This window comes from Microtus oregoni, unplaced genomic scaffold, assembly GCF_018167655.1.
Source record: "Microtus oregoni isolate MIOR12 unplaced genomic scaffold, Mior012 000006F_ref0000085, whole genome shotgun sequence".
Classification (NCBI taxonomy): Eukaryota; Metazoa; Chordata; class Mammalia; order Rodentia; family Cricetidae; genus Microtus; species Microtus oregoni.
Genome location: NW_024543065.1, coordinates 9,057,115 through 9,080,053, shown reverse-complemented (window position 1 = coordinate 9,080,053; position 22,939 = coordinate 9,057,115). Strand labels below are relative to the sequence as shown.

The 22,939-nt window shown below is 40.1% G+C and overlaps 1 protein-coding gene across 3 annotated transcripts in view; it reads left to right on the top strand.

The window, feature by feature from the left end:
- Window positions 1–22,939, top strand: part of Lama2 (laminin subunit alpha 2) — a 583,059-nt gene that overhangs the window by 444,112 nt on the left and 116,008 nt on the right. For all 3 annotated transcript variants that reach the window (XM_041653904.1, XM_041653903.1, XM_041653905.1), the window contains 5 exons: window positions 817–959; window positions 4,874–4,972; window positions 13,412–13,523; window positions 19,124–19,286; window positions 20,491–20,701. In XM_041653904.1, the coding sequence (XP_041509838.1) occupies window positions 817–959; window positions 4,874–4,972; window positions 13,412–13,523; window positions 19,124–19,286; window positions 20,491–20,701 (728 nt within the window). The remainder of the gene's footprint in view (window positions 1–816; window positions 960–4,873; window positions 4,973–13,411; window positions 13,524–19,123; window positions 19,287–20,490; window positions 20,702–22,939) is intronic.

Sequence of the window (22,939 nt, the reverse complement as noted above, 5' to 3'; positions counted from 1 at the left end):
GTTCAAGACCAACCTGGTCTACAAGAGCTAGCTCCAAGACAGGCTCCAAAGCTACAGAGAAATCTTGTCTTGAAAAACAAAAATAAAAAGAAAGAAAAGAAAAAAGAAAGACCCCCCTAACATTAACCTCTTACATCCACAATCACTCAGCATACACACATGTATGCCTGTACCTGTACATACAATACATACAAACACACTCAAAATCTTCTGACTGTATAACAAGATAATGCTGATATACCTTTTTCATAGTACACAAAGCCATACACAAAGCCTTTGCAGGAGAAATGGCTGCAGTGCCATGGAAGATGATGTACCACACGTTTGGATGCAGTGAACATTCTTTTTTTGGGGGGGGGGTTGAGATAGGATTTCTCTGTGTAACAGTCCTAGACAGGCTGATTTTGAACTCACAGATATCTGCTTGTCTCTGCCTCCTGAGTGCTGTGATTAAAGGCATATGCCACAGTGAACAGTGTAATTTAGTGTTACTGCTATGTTCTCACAGACTTATGTTATATGCTTTCTCTTTCTTTTAGCAGTTCTTCAACATGCTTCCCGCTCCACACAGTGCAAATTCGATCCGCTCTTCTTGTTTGGTCCCTCTAGTTACTGTGTGATTAGATACAACTTGATCTTCTGTTTTCCTCATCTTTCTTCAGCTGCCATCAGTGTGATTGCATTAATTATCTGAGATGCATCTCACCATCTTTCATCGAACTGTGCTTGGACCATAAAGTGTTCCATAATTGATATCTTTGAACATCTGGCTGGAGTGTGTAGCATGAGTAAACATTCTTTATTTCCCTTTCCCAGTTTGTGGCGATGAGTGCACAGGCCTTCTTCTTGGTGACCTGGCTCGTCTGGAGCAGATGGCCATGAATATCAACCTCACTGGTCCGCTGCCTGCTCCATATAAGATTCTCTATGGTCTTGAAAATACAACTCGGGAACTCAAGGTAGGTGGGGGCACTCACAGCTGCAGGGCCAGGACCAAGTGGTCTTGGCTGTCATTAGTACAAGTTCCTTTTATGGCCCCCAAACCAGGAAAGCAAATGCAGGAAAGCAACAACTAAACTGGTGTTTCAAACTGAAGAACTGTAATATGCAGAGTGCTATAAAAAGCAAATACTTTTATATTCCCCTCTGTTTGTCCTAAATCGGTTTTATTATGTGACTTAAATATGTGCAAACATTAAATCAGGTATGTACCCCCTTATACTTATAGCTCCATAAAATCAAAACAAATGAATCCGTACAGAAGTCTTCAAAGCCAATAAAATTCAAATTAAAAGCATTAATCTAAAGTAATATGATTTGGACTGGAAACGAATTGCTTCTTGCAAGGAGAATATGATGTTGACTACATCCCCACTCCTCTATAGGTGGCATGTGGTTTCTCAGTCTGCATTCCTGCAATGAAACTGAATAGCCCCCTACAAGGGGTCCTGATGGTGACAAGCAGGTGTGACTTACACATTCAAATTGACCTTTGACCCATGCAAATGTAGATCCTAAGATCAATTGCTGGCATCCATTTCCCAGTTGCTTATCAGTCAGGGAAGTTAAAGTTAGAGTCAGGGAAGCTTTCACTACTCTTTAATATTACTGGGAAAAAAAAAAAACCAAGATTAAAATGTTGTTGCAACTTCGAAAGTGATTCTGAAGGTACCAATTCAAGGCACACTATTCTAAAAACATTGCCAAAGCTTTCCATCTGTGAAAGGCTAGTAGCAACATTTGAAAGATTAATGTGGTTCAGAATGAGTTCGGAGCAGTTTCCTGCATGTTGTCACCCAGTTATCAAATTCTTGTTGAGAAGATGCAGGATTCCCAGCTGCACTCAGTTCCCGATGCATTTCCTAACTCCTTTGGTTTTCCCATAGCTTCAGCAAACTTGCATAGATTCTCTGCTGTTTAAAAAAATAGTTAAACAATAATTAAGCCATTAGCAAAACTAATGTAGAGGTATTATATGCCTTCTAAAGAGTTGATGCACAAAAAAAATTGGAAAACCAGGTAAGATTCGGAGTAACTAGGGAAACCAGCAGTGAAGAGAGCCTAGTGTTGTAGGGACCCAAATGGCAGAGAAGGTTTCTAAAGGAAGAGAAATGCTGGTGAGGACAGGGGAAACCTCTTTACTTCATGCACTAGCCGGTGTCAGATATGTTTCTAGGAAATATAATATTCTTTAATCCTCACCACTGCCTTAATGGTGGCAGTAACAACTGTTGTTGAAAAGTTATGCAATTAAAATTGTGCATATACGATAGCACAAGGTTCTTGCAATAACAACAACAAAAACCCAAAAAAGAAAATAGAGCTTTGATAAGTAGTTTATGTACCTCTAAGTTTCTAATTTGAAACTCTGACTTAGTTTGCTTGGCTGCTTCCACAAAATGCTTTAACTGGCTAGCTTGTGAACAATAGAAATGCAATTTTAACAGTTCTTCTGGCTAGAAAGCCCAAATTTAAGGCAGACTCAGTGTCTGGTAAGGGATCATTTCTTGTGTATATGTGACTCCTTGCTCTGGCCTCCTATAGTGGCAAGAATTCTGAGCTCTCTGGGTATATTTCAAAGGGTAATCCCAAGCAGAAGGGGTCTTCCCTTCATCACCTGGTCACTTCTCAAAAGCACACTTGATAGCATCATTATCTTATAGACCAGCATTTCAATACATCCATTTGTGAGCTACAGAAGCCCTAGTTCCCATCATGACAGCATTTTGAAATCAAATCTTTGGGAGGTGATCATTGTTAAACTGAGGAATGAGGATGAAGCCCTAGTGATACAACAATAGACTTGGAGGAAGAAGAGGAGGAGGAGGAGGAGGAGGAGGAGGAGGAGGAGAAGGAGGAGGAGGAGGAGGAGAAAGAGGAGGAGGAGGAGGAGGAAGAGGAGGAGGAGGAGGAGGAATTGTCTCTCTACCAGCCATCTCAGCACACAGGGAAAAAAGAACTGTGTGCAGGTCCTCACCAGCAACCAAATTAGCTGACAACCTCAGACCATTCAGCTTCCAGAACTGTATGTTTTGTTCAAACCACCTAATCTGTGATAATTTTTGTTGGAACAATCTGAAATGATTTTTAAAAAAGTACTATGTTAAGTGTCTTCAAGTGGGAAAACTGAGGCATAGGAAGGTTCTCGCTGAAGCTCAATTGCCCAGCTAATAAGTGAAGAGAGGAGACCTGAATAGAGGCAGTATGACTCAAGGGCCTTTGAGGCTGAACATTTTTTACAACCTTGAAGAGACAAAAATAATTCATATGGGAGATCTAGCCAGCCAGTAGTGAGACCTCCTTGGCCCCAGGCCATGCTCTTACCACCTAGTCTTGCTTAAGAGAGCCACCTGCATATGGCAGAGAGACGCGTTGGGCCTGTCTGACCACATTAGAAGTCAGGCCTGTGTGAGAGAGATAAGGCTGGAACTCTAGAGGGTAAGGCAACACAAAGGACAACCTTGAAAGCTAGGCCACAATCTATTTACCTCATATTCAGAACATAAAACCCTTCATGCAAAGGAGGCCGGCCAGCTATTTTCAACACACAGAGAGAATGCAGACTAGAAAACAAATTAGAAAAGCAAATATTTCAGATGTGTACAAACATATTTTTAAAAAATAGTAAGTTACCAATAGATGGTGAGTTTCCTGGAGGCCCTTAGAAGAGGTTCTACGCAGGAGCATCATTAACGCCAAAGACTTCTGACACCTCTCTTATCTTCCAGAGTTCATAAAAATGACCTCCATAATTCTTTAATTCCATTCTTCATTCTTCAATTCTTTTTCTATAATACGTCTATTATTTGAAAACTTAAAATCCTATTTTCATATTTTACAACATATAAGTACTATATTATGTTGTGGTTCCCAAGTTCTCGTCAAAGGCCACCAGAACTACACGTGTGATGGCCAAAGCTAAGTTTACTTACTTATTGCCATCATTGACATTAAACAACATGGGGGAATTGTGCAACATCTCGGTGAGAAGGATAAAGAATGACATGACGGAACAGTTAGACTTGTGCTTAGCCTCCGTAGATGGAGCAAGTTCCCAGATGCAGGAGCCTGCAGTCCCTTCAGTCATTAGCAAGTGGAAGTGAAGCCCTCAATGCAAATTCTAGTGAATCTTATCTAGAAGAATGGAGGGTGGCTAAAGCTGTGATTAATAAGGAGCAATAACCCCTCCTATTAGGCATGAAATGGGCATTGTGGTATTTTTATGATCTGTACAAGGACTTGGAGCTGTCAACCCTTTGCCAACTTTACAGAGCAGACCAATTTTCAGTTTTCTTCATCACTATCACAGGTTGGCCCTGTCTAAAAGTAAATTACAGATTATAGAGGATTCTGGCACAGCGTGTGCATATAGCCAAATACTACAAATGTTGATCACAGGTTCAACCTCACAAGCAAGGTCCTTGCAGTAGGGGCTGCTCTCGTTCTCCCTTGTGAACTACAGCTATGCTGATTGGAATGGAAATCTTGATAATCCAACAGTCCTTCTAAATACAACCAATTACCAGCTGATGACCTTTTGTAAAAGCTCTCTGCAGTCCACAGTTCACTCATCCAGAAAATGGGATAACATTTACCTCACAGAGTTCTTATAATAAGTGAATGGGTTGGGGGAATAAACAAAAAAAAAATTAAAACATGGTAATTTCTCAATAAACTGCAGCAAGTCTTCATATTTACATGAGTATCTGGCATGGCAGTCCATGGGTAAGTGCCCACTTATGGTAGTTTCTCTTCTATTGAGGACAGCAATGCTAAGTATTCAGTGCATGCAGGAAAAAAATGTGCTTTGTCTGACCCTAGTATGGCTACCAAACCATTTACTAAGATGTACATGACCTGAAATCTTTTTCAGCATCTGCTCTCACCCCAGCGGGCACCGGAGAGGCTCATTCAGGTGGCGGAGGGCAATCTGAACACCCTCGTGATGGAAATGAATGAGTTGCTGAGCAGGGTGAGTTGGAAAAGCCACGAGTCTCCTTAAGCACACAGACAGCACAGAATCAGTTTTCTCCTCACTAAAGAAAACAGCAGTGCTATTCTGAAACCTTCTTTCTAATTTTCAACTTTGTTCATGGGATCCAGGAGTAGTGGTTGGCTAATTCTTCTCCAGAGGAAGTCTTATTTCCCAGTGACCCCCCTCCAAACACACCCACATCCACACCCCCCCACCCCACCCCCACACACACACCACTAAAATAAACAAGATTGACATACTTGGCATGGGTCAAGGAAAAAGATTAATAACAATTGTGTATTTTGAGGACTTTACCTAGTAGCCTCCATTGTAAATTTTTTCTAATCAGTTCTAAGTTTTAAAAACTCTGTCCTTGTTTATGTAAAAGAAAAGAAACACAAATGAAAATACTTATTGTGTCTTTAATCTTTGTGGGGTTTCTACTGTTCTGGAGAAATACAGCCTCAAGTAGTACTCCTACTCCGAAAATGAAATCTTTATTATCAGAATCTGGAGTGTTTAAGACACCATTTAGTCAGGCTGTAAAACCCATGCTGCTTCTATCTGACTTTTCCCAGAAATTGGTAGGTTTAGATTTTCAAAACTGCAAAAGGGTTGAGGTTCTTTTTAACCCTTGGAGACTGGGGAAAATAACATAAAGTCTGCCATCTTGTGGACAGAAGAATACATGAGCATGAAAACTAGCCTGAATCCCAGGATTCAGGGGATTATATAAATTTAGATTTAAATGACGAAAGATGTTGCAGTTAGAAGATTCTTGGATATTACTTAATCTATTTAAAGAAAGGCGTTGTCCAGCCTTAGCAGAGAAATAGGTTAACAATGGACACACAACCTGATAAAGTTAGGGTGCTGTGTTTCATGGATCATCTACGTTCCCCATGAACAAATGTCTTCTAAACACATAGAGTTGAACCACAATCCTGAGGGTCCAAATCACATCAGAAATACCTTTTTGAAGACACAGCACACCAATGCAGAATTATGTATAAGCTGAACAGAGTTTCAGGCTAAAGTAAGTGATGCTTTTAATTTAATGATAGTAACTTTTAACTTGTCACATGAATATTACCAAATAAGATAGTTTAAACAAGTCTTGCTAAGTTAAATTCATGTCAACTCATTTCTGTTTGTTTGCCCTATTCATCCAAAGTTCAGATTAAGAGTTGGCAGATAAAAAATACTAATGAGGCTCCATCCATTCTGTTGGAGCTGTTAGTCATGTATGTGTGTGGATGTGTGTGTGTGTGTGTGTGTGTGTGTATACGTAGGATGTTATAATTTTCTTCAAATACACAATAAAGCATGAAATAAATGAGCAAAGACATACACAAAAAATGCCTAAAACTGGGGTAGTTTAACCTGGTGAGGAACAATTAGAAAAGAAAGTCCATGAAACAGGTAGCACTTCCCTCCTTCACCAGTTGACTGCTGGGTCTCACTATTGTGGGCACTATGGCAGACCTGCATATACAGGTGCAAGCGAAGCTGACACTGTCCCTGCTCTCACTGACCCTTTGTAGCCTAGTGATCTCAATCAAGAGACACGAGTACTATTTCCCCAGAGGTGTCTAATCTCTTTTTTGTCTCAACCCATGCGTTTTTTTTTTCAGCAGACTAAATTTGTATGCTTTTAGAAACTTTTACAGAACAGTTAAAGGTGCAAAGCAAAACTGAATGGAAGGTGCAGGAAGTTTCTGCACATTTTTCACCCTACCACATTCGACTGCCCCACTGTTTACCTGCCCAGCTAGAATGGGAAATTTGTAGATGTCAGGGAACCTACAGCGTTACAGTATTATGTCCAAAGTTTCTAACCCACTTAACCTTCACTCCTGCCAGTACACACTGTATACACATGTAAAACAGTCAATATCCAACATGATTGTATCCTACAGAATAGTTTCTCTATGCTAAGACCTCTCCATAGTGTGGTCTTAGCCAGAATACAGTGGAATTGGAAACATAAATGCGGTATTTTCAGACTGGCTTTTTCCCCTGAGTTATACACACCTAAGGTTTCTCTCCATCCTTTCATGGCTTAATAGATCATTACTTTTTGGCTCTGAATAATAAATACTCTACTGTCTTCACGCATCACAGTTGATTTATCCATGTACTTAATGAAGGATGTCTTGATTGTGCCCAAGTTTTAGCACTTTGAAGAAATTGACTATAAATATCTCCATTCAGATTTTTGTGTGGGCATAGTTTTCGATTCATTTGAGTAAATATCAAGCAGCATAATTGCTGGAATGTTTCTTAAATGAGTGTGTTTAGCTTTGTAAGAAAGTTTCCATCTCTTCCAAACGGCGTGAAACATTCTCAGCAGCACTGGATGAGTGTTGCTGACATACTTGTCCTTAGTGGATTCTGGTATTGTTATATTCCAGGGGTGGAGTCATTATAGAAGCAGAATATCATGTCAGCTGTTTTTTTTTTTTTTTAACATGGGTGCTGGAGATCCAAACTCAGATCTTCATGGCTGTGCAGCATGCACCTTACCCACCCAGGTCTCTTCCCAGTCTGATTTTTGTTGTTGTTGTTGTTGTTGAATTTTAGGGATTCTTTGTATGATAGGTAATAGTTTTCTCTCCTGTGGCTTATTTTTCATTTTCTTAAAAGTGCAGGCAGTTTTTGTTCTAATGTAGTCAAGCTTATCAAAAATGTTTCTCCCTTAGTCTACTGCTGATATTATTATAGCCCAGAAGTCATCACCATCGCCCAAGAGTGTCTATATTTTGTTTTTTTTTTCTTACATTCTGGGAACTTTTTAGTTTTTCATTCTACACTATGACCCATTTGCGCTTAATTCCAATGTTATTTTTTAAATAAACCTTATATTTTATATTTTTTTAGATATTTAAGAAGTTACAAAAATAGTGCAGAGGTTCTTCATGTAGCCAGTTTCCTTGATTTTTAACATCTTAAGTTACTACAGCTTATCTAATGGTTTATTTGAATGAAAAGTAGCTTTATTCTAATATCTTCAGTTCTTCCTTAGTGTTTTGGCACTGCCGAGACCTCTTCCATGGTTCCTTGCTCCATGTAGAAATCACATCTTCCTAAATTGCTCTACTAGACTCTACGAGACTCTAAAGGTGATCAAGATGCCCTTAAAATTCAAACATTTATAGAAACACGTAAAATCATAAGCAGAAGGATTGAGGTCTTGGGTATCCTACAGTAGACTACAGAGCCAGCGTGTGAGCAAACAGTCATATGATTGGGCCAGAGCATGATCCATTCAATGGCTACAACTTCTTGTTCTCCAATACCTACTGTGTTGGACGAGGGTTTCATTGTGAAATTTACCCAGGTCAGGACCCAGGCCCATGAGAATCATGATGCTGGGATTTTCACGAACACCTCAAGGATGATTCCTACATCAGCCAAGGTTGAGATTCACTATGGTCCCAAAGTTGCCTCGCAGCTAAAGCTTCCATTCCTCTGACGGCTAGTCTTTATATCGGTTGAGACACATGCAGTCTCACTCCACATAGCTGGTGTAACACCTGCCTTTTCGCCTAGAAGTGCTTACATATTTTGTGTTTATCTTGAAAGAGCGATCTGTTTCCCTAACATTCCTGGCTAAACAGGTTAGCATGAGAGCAGCTAGAAAACATGTAGACAAGTCCCAAACCAGCCCTGACTTTGAATTTCTCTAAAACTGCCCAAATGAGGTAGCACTTATGCGAAGTTAGATACTTTCTTTGATAGCTGCCTCCCATGTGCTTTGTATCTATGAGAAGGCAGTGCTAGCAACAGCCTGAATATCATAATTTAGCTTTTCTTGCTTTGTCTTTTACTGTCTGTTGAAAATCAAGCTTAATGAAGATGAAGCAATATAAAGCAGCGAAACTAGTTTTTCAATATTTAACGCCTGCAATGGCATGTGTTTATGATGCTTTATTTTCATTTTTCAAAAATTAAAGTTCAGGTTGATAGCATCATACTTTATCCTCCTGTGCTTTTAAGGGGGTGAGGGTATATGCAGCAAATCCTGCTGGCTTGGTTTGCACCTTTGAAAAGTAACACAGGACATATTCAGAAAGACGTACCCTTAGAAATGTCTCTCTCACCATTCTACAGGGCCAGGTAACAGCTTCCTGTTTCTTTCCTTGTGTGTTGTTGGCCCAACAACTTGCCTGGGGAGTGAGTTACTGCCATGTAGCTAAAGAGTGCAGTCTGAAGATGATCCTTGGAAATATTATGTAAATGACTATATCTGAAATTTAATTATAGCAAGAACACATATAAGGCTGCAGATGCAAAGGTGGATGGCATTGAAGCAATGTTGTCTATTAGGCAGTTAGATTTGCTCCATTAGATTCTTGTTTTAACATAGAGAAGCCCATAATGAAAGACACTAGTAATATCCAACCAAGAAAATGAGGTACTGAATTTAAGAGGCATGGTGAGGCCTGTTTGAGTTACCACAGGGAAGTAAAAGCCATACCATGCAGAAGTAAATTAACGTCTGCCTAATGGTCAAGCATACTGTCTGCATATAAATACTCTAAAATAAATCAACAAAAATCTAAAAGCCAGGGGAAAAGAATCTAGTTGAGTGAGCATATTTTCAAAAGATAAATGAAAGTAAAGAAACGTGTTGGTGGGATTTCAAGTGGACCATTTAGATTTCCCATACTTCCACTTCCACGGTGGAGAAATGGGGCCCATGTTTTGGTGTGTCTCTCTAGCAGGGAAGGTAGCTGAGATGGAGTGTGTGGTAAGCCCTTGTGCATCTGCACAGAATCTGTCTGGCAAAGGCTGGCTGCGTAACCTGGCCCTTAGTGTTTCAATCCACCCAGGCAGTGTCGTGGTGCTAGGGACTTCACATCTACTTGTCAGCTGGAATGTAGCCAAGAGGCGAAATGATCTTTCATGCTAAAAAAAAGGGACTCACCCTAATTAAGCCCCGAACTGTCTGAGGACTCCAACTATCCTAAGCCTTCACCCTGCTTTTGCCATCCTGGGGTCTCATGTGTCATCACAACTCTGAGATTCCTAGAGGCTACAAGGTAGAACGTCGTGTTCCTGCAAATGGAGGGACGCTTGCCTGGCTCCCCTCCCATGTACTCAGCTGCAGATCATAAGTAGCAGTTCCATGTGAACAGTGAGAAATGCCCAGAAACCTGTTCTGCCATCCACATTCACTGGCAAGCAAAGCACCAGGCATATGGTCAGTCTGAATGACACTGGGATTTCTCCAGCAGGCTTTAGCACTTCAGAAGGGTGGTTGGTTTCATTATTTTTATACCAGCCAATCATCCAACATTTTAGATCCCCTGCTACTTGCCACATACCACGACTGATTTACTCGGGAATAAGAAAGTGAGACAGAATCCTAGCACCCAAAGGTGGAAATTAGACAGATGACAAATTGTCTAAAAACACTGGTAAGTTTTATGAGGAAAATGGTTTGGTCACCTATTTAAACACATTCAGGGACTATTTACTTTTTGAGGTTAGACACCATACTTAGAGCTGGACACAAAATGATGAACACAGCAGATCAAAACTGTCCCTCACTGTGCTTACTTTCCAGAGGAGATGGGAAGTCATTATATAGGTAAGTCAATTATTTATTCATTAAAATAAATGAGATTCCCAAATACATTGTGCTGTGGAAGAAATATTTGTCTACAGTAAATCTGGAGACCTAGTTAAGGAACCCTGCTAACAGTCATGCTAAGAAGAGAAAAAATTAAAGGGGATGAATGAAGGGAGGTAAAAATCTCTGAAAATATTAAAGAGAAGCCCATTCTGGTCAAGACAGTAAGAAACCAAGGGATCCAAAGAAGGGAACTGCTTGGTTTATGTGATGTGTTGAAAGGGAGTCAGGGAGACTCATTCCATGTGGCCTTAGGGATCACCTTTGTGATCATGATTCTCACTTGAGTAATACAGGAATACCGCATATTTGAAGTGTTTGTTAATGAAGTCTCTTACATAATACTCCATAAATGAAGTAAGTCAAGAGAAGAACAAAATGGTTATGTTCTTGGCCATCTAAATATAAGAGAGATCATACTAACATACATTTTAAAGGATTAGCTATATTATTTTGTTTTCTTTTTTGAGACAAGGTTTCTCTGTAGCTTTGGAGCCTATTCTGGAACTAGCTCTTGTAGACCAGGTTGGCCTCAAGCTCTCAGAGATCCACCCACCTCTGCCTCCTGAGTGCTAGGATTAAAGGCGTGCACCACCGCCACCGCCCGACTTCCATATTAAATTCTTGAAGGTTAGTGTACCTGTTGGTGTGACTATGTAATTGGTTGGTAATATAAAAAAGATAGTGTTACGGCAAAAAAATAAACTTTAGGTCAAAAATATATTTTCTATGTAGTAGGATATACTGGTGCTTGTGGATACATTCATTTGTAAGATAGTGGAAGATGACCATGTTGAACATCAAGTCCGTTTTGGTGTTCCGTGACATATGAACATCACAATGGTATCAGAGAGTAGAATCGGGGTACAGTTTAGACCACAGAAACTTCTAATATACTTCAGGTTGACAAAATCTTAAATAGTTTACCTTAGTTAGCAACCAAAGGAAACACTGAAAAAGTGTGTGTGTGTGTGTGTGTGTGTGTGTGTGTGTGTGTGTGTGAAGTTATTTTATTTGACCCATCTAAGCCTTGAATATATTGGGCATAAAGAGCTTGAGAGCCCTGATTTGAAAGAAATTACTAACAACTTATATACATATACTTAACAACTGACATACTTAGAAATTATGAGCACAGTTTATTTCTAAAAAGAATTGTAAAAAAATCTAAAGGAAAAAACAATCCCATGATTAATATCTCAGAAGACTAAATCAGAGTGTTAAGTACATTGATTAGCAGTCTCCAGGTCACTGCTCCCTGCTGCAAACAGGAGTTTAAGAGGGTTCCAGTGGCTGCTTCCCTTTTCATCCTTGTGATGTTAAGGCTTGCAGATGTAAAAAGTGGATAACAATAGTTGCAGTTTAGGTTCCGCCGTTAATTCAACTTCTTGTGGCCCCAGGGGTAAAAAATAAAATGAAGAACAATTCCTGAGGCATCTCTTGCCATGCTTTGTGTGAGCCAAACAAACATTTGCTATTTAAAATCCAAAGTATATTTATAAAAAAAAACATTAATTCTCTGGTCATTCCCTAGAATGCAAGCACTCTAATGCAAGACTGTGCAGTGGTTCCTACTGCTGTAACATTTTAATATCCAGCCTTTCACGTAGCAGTAACCCCCAACCATAAAATTATTTTCATTGCTACTTCATAACTGTAATTTTTCTCCTGTTAGAATATATATATATATATATTTAGAATATATATATATATATATTTAGAATATATATATATATATATATATATATATATATATATATATATATATATATTCAACTCCCGAGGCGTTGTGACCCACAGGTTGAGAACTGCTGCTGTAGCGTGTTACTGCTAAGCAAACTTGAACCTCATGCAATATCACACAGAGACACATTTAGGTTCTCTGTTTCAGTGTCAGTAACTAGATCACCAGCAGGTTTGAACAAAAGGGAAATCCTATTATGTAAAGAAATAAAGCTTAAGCCCATGCCATTGTGCTATAAACCTCGCATTATTGTTAAAGAAATCTTTAACATCATCCAGTCTATTGTATTTGACCTTGTCATGTCTGCAAAGAACACTTCAAATCAATCCCACTGTGTCGAAGGTATTTCCAGTATGATCCAACATGAGTATGTTTTAGGTTGCACTTTGGAAGGTAGAGTTGTTTGGGGGCTTTTGTTTCATTTCGTTGACCATGGTGTGTGATTTTGTGATCAACAGCCATATTTCTAGTGATGTCATATAGGAAAACAAGCATTAATTTTGCCGTTATGTTTTCTTGGCTTCTTGGCAGTGTTGCAAAGCAGGCATTTAGTACTGAGTAGATAAATACTCCCCGCCCCCTTTGTTTCCTAATTAGCATATTGATCTAAAGTGAATCCATAGGCTCAAGATTATTGAGACAGACAGCCAGTTCCTCCCTCAAGAGATCATTGCTGCACACTCACGGTTTCAGAAAATAAAAACTAAAGAAAACTGTAGCATGTGGAGGCTGAGGATTCCATTAAAGACTTTTGGCATTGGAGCCTGGAAGATACTTCAAAATAACTGTGTATTAACACGTTTGTGTCACCACATATAGCAGGGATTTTAATAGGACCAAACACAGCTCTCTGATTTCCATTTAATAGAAAAAGTAATAAAGTTTAATTGTATACTTGAGCGCGGGGTGTCATTGGCGGCACATCTGATCAATAATTCATCGATTGCCTTTGGCTCAAAGTAAAATCTGAAAGAAAATGTAGCCAGTGGGAGCTTATCTAGCTCGAACTTCATCGTCTCTATTAATTATACTTCTCCTAAATTTGGATCATTAGGCGACCAAAGTGACAGCAGATGGTGAGCAAACAGGACAAGATGCTGAGAGGACCAACACAAGAGCAAAATCCTTAGAAGAATTCATTAAAGGGCTTGTCCAGGATGCTGAAGGTATGAGAAAATCACATTTTTTATTTAATTTTTCCCCTACAGAAAAATTAAAGAAAGGATTTTATGGGGCTACAATTCCCCTTGTAAAGACGTGTCTTTTCTAAATTCAAGTCTTAGGTTTAAAGAGTATTTTGGTTGAGCTACTTGGGGTCGTGATTAGCTGAAATCTAGTCTACCAAGTTAAATGAGCAATGGTGGTTGATTATTTAATGGTTATGGGTGTAGAATAGGAATCAGTTCTAGGATAATTAAATAATTAATTGAAAAACCTATGCTTGGCTCTTTTTTCTAAGCAAAGCCATCTACATTTTATTAATCCTTTCTCTTTAAAACTTATTTTTGTCATCCATTTGGTACATGAGCACTGCTCTTTCATGTCTCAAAACGGTCCTTCAAGTACTTGGTACCGGTTCTGAGAGAACATCTGTTGCTCAGGATTTGGCTGCATGAGTTCACTAGAGGCTCCCTGGCATGTAGACCACAATTCCCCAGGAATTAGTTCTTGGCATCTCCCGATATGACTGAGAATTAAAGTGGAAGCCGCTTCTTTGGGCACAAGCCCAGACTAAGAAGTCCTTAACACTTCAGTCTCTATAAATAAATGTTCAATATGCATGCATGCTCAGAAGGCTCAAAGAGTGGCTTCTTTTCTTTAAGAAGCTAAGGATCTTCGTTGCTCTACAACACTGCAAACTTTTCAGAGAGAATGTAAGCTAAACTTAAAGGCAAATTCTGACTGGTGATCCAGCAACAATAACGACCGACTCCCTTGTTGCGTGGAGCAACAGCATTTTCAAATGAGTCCGTTCTGAAGTAGAACACGTTACATTCTCTAGCAAAGTATCTCAGTTAACTCGCTGTGCTCCCTGGTCTGCTCCATGAAACTGTTGTGTTCTCCATGGCATTATTTTCCACGGATGCTGTTTGAAAATGTCTCCAAACAACAAATGTATGACACAGACCCCCTCTCTTCCACACGGATCTCTGAAGGTAACCTTTCCCATCTTCTGTCTGAAGTCTCAAATATTCAACATCCAACAGCCTTTTAGTGCCTCATGTTAAAATCATTTCAGCTTTGGCTTGGGGGTCAGTGCTTAAGAGGAGCTGCTGCTCTTGCAGAAGACTCTGCTTGGATTCTGAGCACTCCTATCAGGCAGCTCAAAGACCTCCTGTAACTCCAGTTCCAGAGATTCAGCTCCCTCTTGTGGCCTGTAGCGGCATCTGCATGCATGTGGTATACATACAAATACACAAGGTGTGAATACAAATAAACAAAATTAAACAAATATTTTGTAAAAACCACTTGTTTGTAAACCTAACTGCTAATATACGCTTCAGTGGACACCAGGGTCATCACTGCTTGCTTATTTTGGGGGGTTGAATACCCTACTCCCACCCCAGAGAGAGACACAAGTATAGTTGCTGGTTTGATCAGCATGGGCTTTTTTTTTTTTTTTTCTGGTGTTTCTTTGCTGTTTTTCTGGATACCATCTTACAGTTTGTACACCACACAAAGTCACCACTAGGGTCTGTATCGTGAATTCTAACTGCACTTAATAATAAAAACTCCGAGTCAGCTATCAGGGGTGAAAGAATCAGAGAAGAGAGGCCAGGAACTAGGGTTCTTACCTCTACCAACATTCAGACCAAAGGGGTGATCCTGTCCTCAGACTGACTGCTTCCTCAGACTGACTGCTGTGAGCTCCTGTTTTTTCCAGCCTTATATTCCTCTCTCTACCCAGTCATAGCCCTTTCTGTCTCCACCTTCTTAGTGCTGAGATGAGAAACATGTGACTCCCAAATACTGGGATTAAAAGTGTGAGACACCACATCTTGACTCTGTTTCTCTTTTATACTGGATCTATTTCGTGTAGCCCAGGGTGTCCTAGAACCTACAGAGATCTGTCTGCCTCTGTCTCCCTAGTGCTGAGATTAAAGTTTTATGCCACCATTGTCTGGCCTCTATGGCTAACTAGTGTGGCTGTCTCTGCACTCTGATCCTCAGACAAGCTCTTTTTGTTAGATCGTAAACAAATATCGCCACAAGGGTCAGTGTAAATATTGGTTTTTTTTTTTTTTTTTTTTTTTTTTTTTTTTTTTTTTTTACCAAATCTATGGTCTGTACTCCAGATGAAAAAGCATTATCAATTGTGAGAGGTAACTTTCATTTCTTATATTATGCTTTGGTCAGATGATCTGAATACATCTGTGCAGCGACAGCACCATTTTCTTCATGTAAGGTGTGTTGCAAGGAACCACTTGTTTGTCCTGGCCATCAGAACCAAAATAACCACACAGAAACTGTATTAATTCAAGCAGTGCTTGGCCCATTAGCTCTAGCTTCTTATTGGCTAACTTTTACACCTTAGTTTAATTCATCTCCATTAATCTGTGCATCACCACGAGGTCATGGCCTACCAGAAAAGTTTCAGCACGTCTATCTCTGGTGGTGGCAGCTCCATGGCGTCCCCTGACTCTGCCCTTCTTTCTCCCAGCATTCAGTCCACTCCTCACCACCTACCTAAGTCCTGCCCTATCAACAGGCCAAGTCAGTTTCTTTATTCATTAATGGTAATCACAGCACCCAGAGGGGACTCCCACATCAAAGGTATCATGTGGGATAGCTGTATATGAGGAAATAGGAACACAGCTCACTTCTGCCAGCAGACACTCACAATTAAAACAAAGTTCAGATTTGCATGTACCAGAAATATGCTAAATTTCAGCTAAGATGTTCTGCAAGATTGGCTACAGAAGGGTTAACAGTTTAGGGAAGAGGAGAGAAAGGGAAAGGAGATGAGGAGGGAAGACAATAAAGGGAAAAGCCAGGGAGGAAGGGAAAGAATTGCCTAAAGATTATACAGGTTATCCTACACAGCCACACTTTCTTTTCCTTCACCTAATCATCAGTAATGGGGTTATTAGGAAGACTTGCATATTATTAGTGGCAGTACATTGCTGTGGAAAAGCGAGTGCTTCGGCCTGGCATTCATCAGTTTCAGTTTTGTTTAGATAGATGAAGTGCTCACCTATCATAAAGTCTTCCATTATGAGTCATGGCCTCTTCACAGACAATCAGCTTCCATTCAACCACGATGTACTTTTATGTCTATTTTACGTCTACTGTAATTGTATATCTACTATAATTGTATATCTACTATGCCGTGACTCTTGATCAGATCGTGAGGGAGCTGTGTTTTATCTCATGGGTTAGAATTAATGAAGGACAGAGATCAACTCCATTAGTGTTTATGTTGTGACTTATAGCGGGACTTTATTAATACTAGACATCTTCTTTCTTGTCTGGTTCTCAGAACAGACAAGCAAATTCCCTCCATGATAACTTACCGGTAAGAGGGTTTTTCAGATTTAACAGAGAGAGCATATTTGCTTCCTCCAAGGAGTGGATTGGGTTTGTTTAACAGATGCTTTTCTTAAGAAGGCCCCATTTGTTCCATGTTGCGCATAGAATGCTATCATGATTGGAAGCTGGTTTAGGATATTTCAGAACAAACAGTATGGCTTGCCTTTCCATCTAGAAACATTTTCTTCATTCTCATTTTTTTCCTTTCCTCTGGTTTCCCCTCATGGTGATTTTACCCTGCCTTTAAAATATTTTAATTACCATAAACCCTCTTCTGAAAGAAGACCAGAATAAGTAGAGTCAATTCAAGTGGTATATTCTGCACTTATTTCCAACTCCGTAGGAATTGTATTGAAAGGGACACTGCATACCTTGGAACGAAGAATTAAATGACATTGATCTTTAGTTTAATTTCTGATTCTTCCTACATAAGCAGTAGAGGATCAAACCTTGTTTGCTCAACTAGCTTTCTTCTCAGTGCTGGGGACTGAGTTGAGGGCCTCACGCATGCTGGGTAATGTTCTACCACTGACCTAGGATCCAGCCTCTCTTAGTTACAAATTTTGTTTTCTTCCTCAGTTTAGCATCATGTTGTTGCAACCATTTGTGTGTGCGCTGATGGTTTCTTTATGTCTTCACATTACATTTTAATTGAAAAAATGTGGCATACATAGTCTAAAAGATACAGCTGAGGTCAGTGTTTCCTTATTCTTATTCTCTGGTCACTTTTTTTCCTACCAAATTCTTCTCTGAGGAGAGTTATCTTTGGGAACAGACTATAAAAGACACTTTAAGATAACAGAGGCCCCATCTCTACCTACCGTCACACGGAGTTAAGTTTTGCATTAAGATTTCAGAAGGAAAATAAACATGATGTCTATGGCTCTGATAATCAGGAACAAGTGTTTGCTGCAACAGATTTCTACACGAATACATTTATGAGGAAAAGGGGTGATTTGGAAAGAGCAGTTGAGAAATACACAGCTTCTTGCACTTGTCAATGTTCTTTATACCCCAAGAAAAACTTTTGGAGGACTTGATCAAACACCGGAATGCTCGTTCTTGGTTGGCAGACTCTTTGTCTCAGTCAGTCTGTGGCAGGACCTAGGAATCTTCATTTCCAAAAAGCTGCTGCTGCCACGGGATGGGGCACCACATTTCCGAGTCACCTAGTCAAAGACCACCCTGACTGCTGTGTGCATCTGAGCTGGGAACTCTGCACACTGCAAACCTGAAAAAAAAAAAATCTCTCCAGTAGGGAAAGTTCAAGATTTATTACAGCTTAAAGAGGTCTTCAAATAAACCTTTAAATGTTAGAAAATACCTCTAGGCCAGACTCCTCACTTGGAGGATTTCCGTGGTAATAATGTAGAAGTATATATTCAAAAGACAAAGAGCTTGAGGAAATATCTCCCTTCAACTCACCAAATTAACGTCCCATAGAACATCCAGAAACTGTGAGGCTAAAATGAATGATAGAGCTACGTACCTGTTTCAATTCACCAAGTTTTTAAAGTTTCATTTGACAGAGAGTTCTTTTTCCAAATGAAATCATGCCCAGAACACCAACCTATCAAGCAGTTTTTTGGCAGAACAGACATCATTTGTAGAGTACTTGAAGCTCCTGGAGAATGCTAATATTCCAAAGAGCACAGTTTGAAATCCCACTTACTGCATAGTAAACACAGTCCCCGGGATGGATGTGACTGCTGAAGACATGCATCTTTCTGGCCCAGTCTACGTCCCTCCTCCCTAAACTGCTGCTCCTTCCCTCCTTTAAAAACTTAAGATGAGGGAGTTGTGAAGACACAAAGGCAGGTCCATGTTCAGTGACCTCACAGATGATAGCGTTTCCATTCTCAGTATCCTAAAACGGACTGGGTATGACTGGGTCACCAATGCAAATGATCTTCTGTATTCAGGCACAAGGTGTTAGCCTATATATCCGCTGTCTTTACCTTTGACCCAAAGAGAATCTGAGTCTGTTCCTCATTTATACGTCCTCCATTTGAGGCTAGACAGACAATACTTTCATTACTGTGGTTTCTCGACAGAAGTTTAACATAGAGAGCTATGTCACATTTTCTTCATTGCTGCCCAATGTCATGGTCCCCACCTCTGGTTCCCAAACAGGGACACCCTGGAGATAGGCAGAAGACCAGATGTTGAATGCCAACTTTGCGCATATCATTTTCATTACTTAATTTACAAAAGTTGCCTTACTGTCCCCATTCAGCTATAAATGAAAAGGCTATAAAACTAAATGAAACGTTGGGAAGTCAAGACAAGACTGTGGAGAGAAACTTGCAAGAGCTACAGGACGACATTGATCGGATGCTGAAGGAACTCAGAAGGAAAGATCTTCAAACACAGAAGGAAGTTGCTGAGGATGAGCTGGTGTGAGTAGATGTTCTGCGGTCTTTTCATTTCATCCTTTGAACAGCATTATTAAGAGTATCCCATGTTTCTATCCCATAGGTGAACAGAACATTTTTTCCCCCAGGGATGTTTGCTATTATTTATTTTTCATGCCTTCATTTAGTTCCCCATTTTGCCTTAAAATTAATTAAAAGCATGTTTTCCTATCTATAAAATAATAAGTAAAGGAACCTTTCCATGTTGCCTTTTATAAGTAGGCTTATAGGCTTGATTTGCTAATGACTGGTATTAGAAATGTTTGAACTATCAATATGCTTACAAGGCTGGAGGTGTGACTTGGCTCATAGAGGCTTGCTCTTGATACATAACACCCGACTTTGATGATCAACACTACATAGAGTGGACATGATGAAACACCTGTAATTCTAGTACTTGTGGGATAGAAAGCAGGAGGATCTGAAGTTGACAGTCATTCTTGGCGACATAGCTAACCCAAGACCAACCTGGTATACATAAAATTCTGTCTAAGGAGAAGAGAAAGAGAAGGAGAAGGAACAGAAAAGAAAGACAGGGAGAAGGGGAAAAGGAGGAAGAAGAGAAAGCAATGACCACCAATTTGATAAATGATAAATAAGTCACGTTTTACCATTTTAAGAAATGCTGGTAACTTAAGTCAAAGACTTTCTAGATCACTGGGTTGTAAGAAAAAGTAGAGTCAATTAAAATTAAGAGGTTTGGGGATTTAGCTCAGTGGTAGATAGACCTTAGCAAAAGCAAAGCTCTGGTTTGGTCCTCAGCTTAAAAAAAAAGACAAAATGACAAAATTATGGTATTATTCTAGCATGGCAAAACCCTGAGAGTTCTATCTACAGTTGCCTTAGCAAACAGTCTCTCCTCATAGTCAAAGAAAGTATCACATTGTGATGGGACAACTGGCATTTTGGTCTCTTTGCTTTTGTATGTATAGTAAAACCAAATTTTTCTTTCATTGGTCACACTGGGACAATGGCATAATGCCCCTAAACAATTAAAAAGTATAGTTACTACTATATTTAACAGTATATTCTCAAATTTAATAAAAATTCTGCCACGAGCAGACACCTGTTCACCTTGACTTGGTGTGTTTTCATGTATTTTTAACCTTTTTGTGTTAGCATTTCCTGGTAACATAGTTTAATATAAGTAAACCCTTATGATGCCTTCTTGGGCTGGGGGTGTTTACAGGGCAGCAGAGAGCCTTCTGAAGAGAGTGAACAGGCTGTTTGGAGAGCCGAGAGCCCAAAATGAAGAAAGGGAAAAGGATCTCCGTGAGAAACTGGCAGATTACAAGGACAAACTTGATGATGCTTGGGATCTACTGAGAGAAGCCACAGAGAAAACACGAGATGCTAATCGCTTGTCCACTGCCAATCAAAAAAACATGACCATTTTGGAGGTGAGAGCCAGGAGCCCTCTTGTCACAGTCTTGGGATTGGGGAGCAGGTCGAATTCATCTAGAATAGTGCAGTTGGCATATGTTTACAAAGGTCAAGACTATCAATCTATGAGGTCATCTAAGAATCAAAACAGAGGGAAAGTGTGTGTGTGTGTGTGTGTGTGTGTGTGTGTGTGTGTGTGTGTCTGTCTGTCTGTCTGTCTGTGTGATTCAGACTATGGAAGGTCTATAAGGATGACACGGAAGAAGCTCTTCCCTGAGAGACAGGGAACCTCCCTGTCAATGACAAGTGTGTCGACACCTATAACTCCAGATGGTCTCAGCTCATTCCCCAGTTCTACAATGAGTGCATTATAACATAACATGCATAGACAACGGCTAAGCCCCAGTGTCACACAATTTTGCGGTTCACCAACCGGATTCACAAACTGAATTCAGAGATGTAGATGCAATCACTATACTTCCCTCTGCTTGTGTAGAAGCTGAGCACATGAGCGACCAGAGAGACCAGAGTGAGGGAACCTTCATGTCTTTCCTCTCCGGAATGAGTTCATGGACAAGGACATTTTTAATGGGTCTACCATGACAGATGAGTCTGGATTGTTCCCCTCCTTTCTCTCACAGAGACCAGTCACCATTTACCAGAGTGCTGCTAAACTTTAAACAAAAATAGGTCCTTTCCAGCATCCCTTTTCCCCTCCATCCCTCTATCCCTGCCTCACTTCCTTTTTTTATTCATTGTTTCATTTTCTTCCTTGATGATAACATGGCTACTGCTTGGGTTCTCTGGGAGTGCATGCAGTGTACACAACAGCACAGAATTGTGTTTAGTGTTTAAACACCTTTCCCTCCACACACAGCCCACCTCTTACTGTTGGTTTCCCAGCGGATCCAAATGCCACAAGAAACCCACGGCTCTGCTCATGTGGAATTTCACAATCAGCAAGAGCCCAATACTCCAGCACACGATTTCTAAAATGTTTGTTGAATGTCACTGTCAGAGAGTTAAACCAGCCACACATTTTAGTTTTTGTTCTTCTATTTAATCTGTTTTCCTTTGGGTCTAAGGAAAATAAATTAAAAGAAAAACTGGGGGAGACATTCCCTCTTCTGGGATTTAGCCTTGTAACAGTGGTAGACGATGGAGGAGGTGGGCATTTGCTAGAAGTCCTGTATCTGATCTTAACCAAATCAGGGACCACTGACATACTAGCAGTAATCAAAATAAAACAGCATCTGGAGAGCCAGAAAAGGATGAGACTGTCCTGTCACGGGCTCCATGATGACACACTCAGCTCTGAAACATCCCAGTGCTATACCCAGAGGTCTACCTCTCTATATGACAACAGCTGAAGACATTAGAATCCCTAATGTGGAAAGCATACTGTGTATTTGAGAAGTGTTTCAAGAAGAGTTATAGTGGCACATTGAATGGGACCTGCGGCTGCTCCTCACATTAGTGATGTGTAAAACCAAGCATCCCTGGCAGATGCTTGTGCCTATGCACTCAGCTCTGGAGTTCCAGGTCATCATTTTTGTGTTTTTATTTCATATGCCAGACTTAACTGAAGTCTTGTTTAAATACTTTCTGGATAAGATAGGCGAATTAAAGCCGGGTGGTGGTGGCACATGCCTTTAATCCCAGCACTCGGGAGGCAGAGGCAGGCAGATCTCTGTGAGTTCGAGACCAGCCTGGTCTACAGAGCTAGTTCCAGGACAGGCTCCAAAGCCACAGAGAAACCCTGTCTCGAAAAACCAAAAAAAAAAAAAAAAAGATAGATGAATTAAGTAAATTGTCATGTTTAAAGTATAGTGCTTTTTGTTTGTTACATCGGTAGGGATACTAATCTGGTAGGTGCCAGACTAACCTTTAAAACATGTCACTTAGGGCCATTTGACATGACTCAGTGGATAAGAGCCCCTGTGCCAGAGCCTAAAATGCTGAGTTCAATTCTCAGAACTCTTTTGGTGGAGAGACCTGACACCCACAGGTTCTTATCTGACTTTCACATGAACACACACACACACACACACACACACACACACACACACACACAAGTTTACTAAAGAACTCATTAATAAAACAATATCTATGATCCCTGGACTCCCATGTGGAATCTTCATAGACTAGTCTAAGATGTTAACTGGTGTCCATTCCTAAGATCCATGGATTAGCTTACTGGCCACACACATTTGATAACAGTGGCCTTAATACTGAAATGGCTTTAAACTTCCATT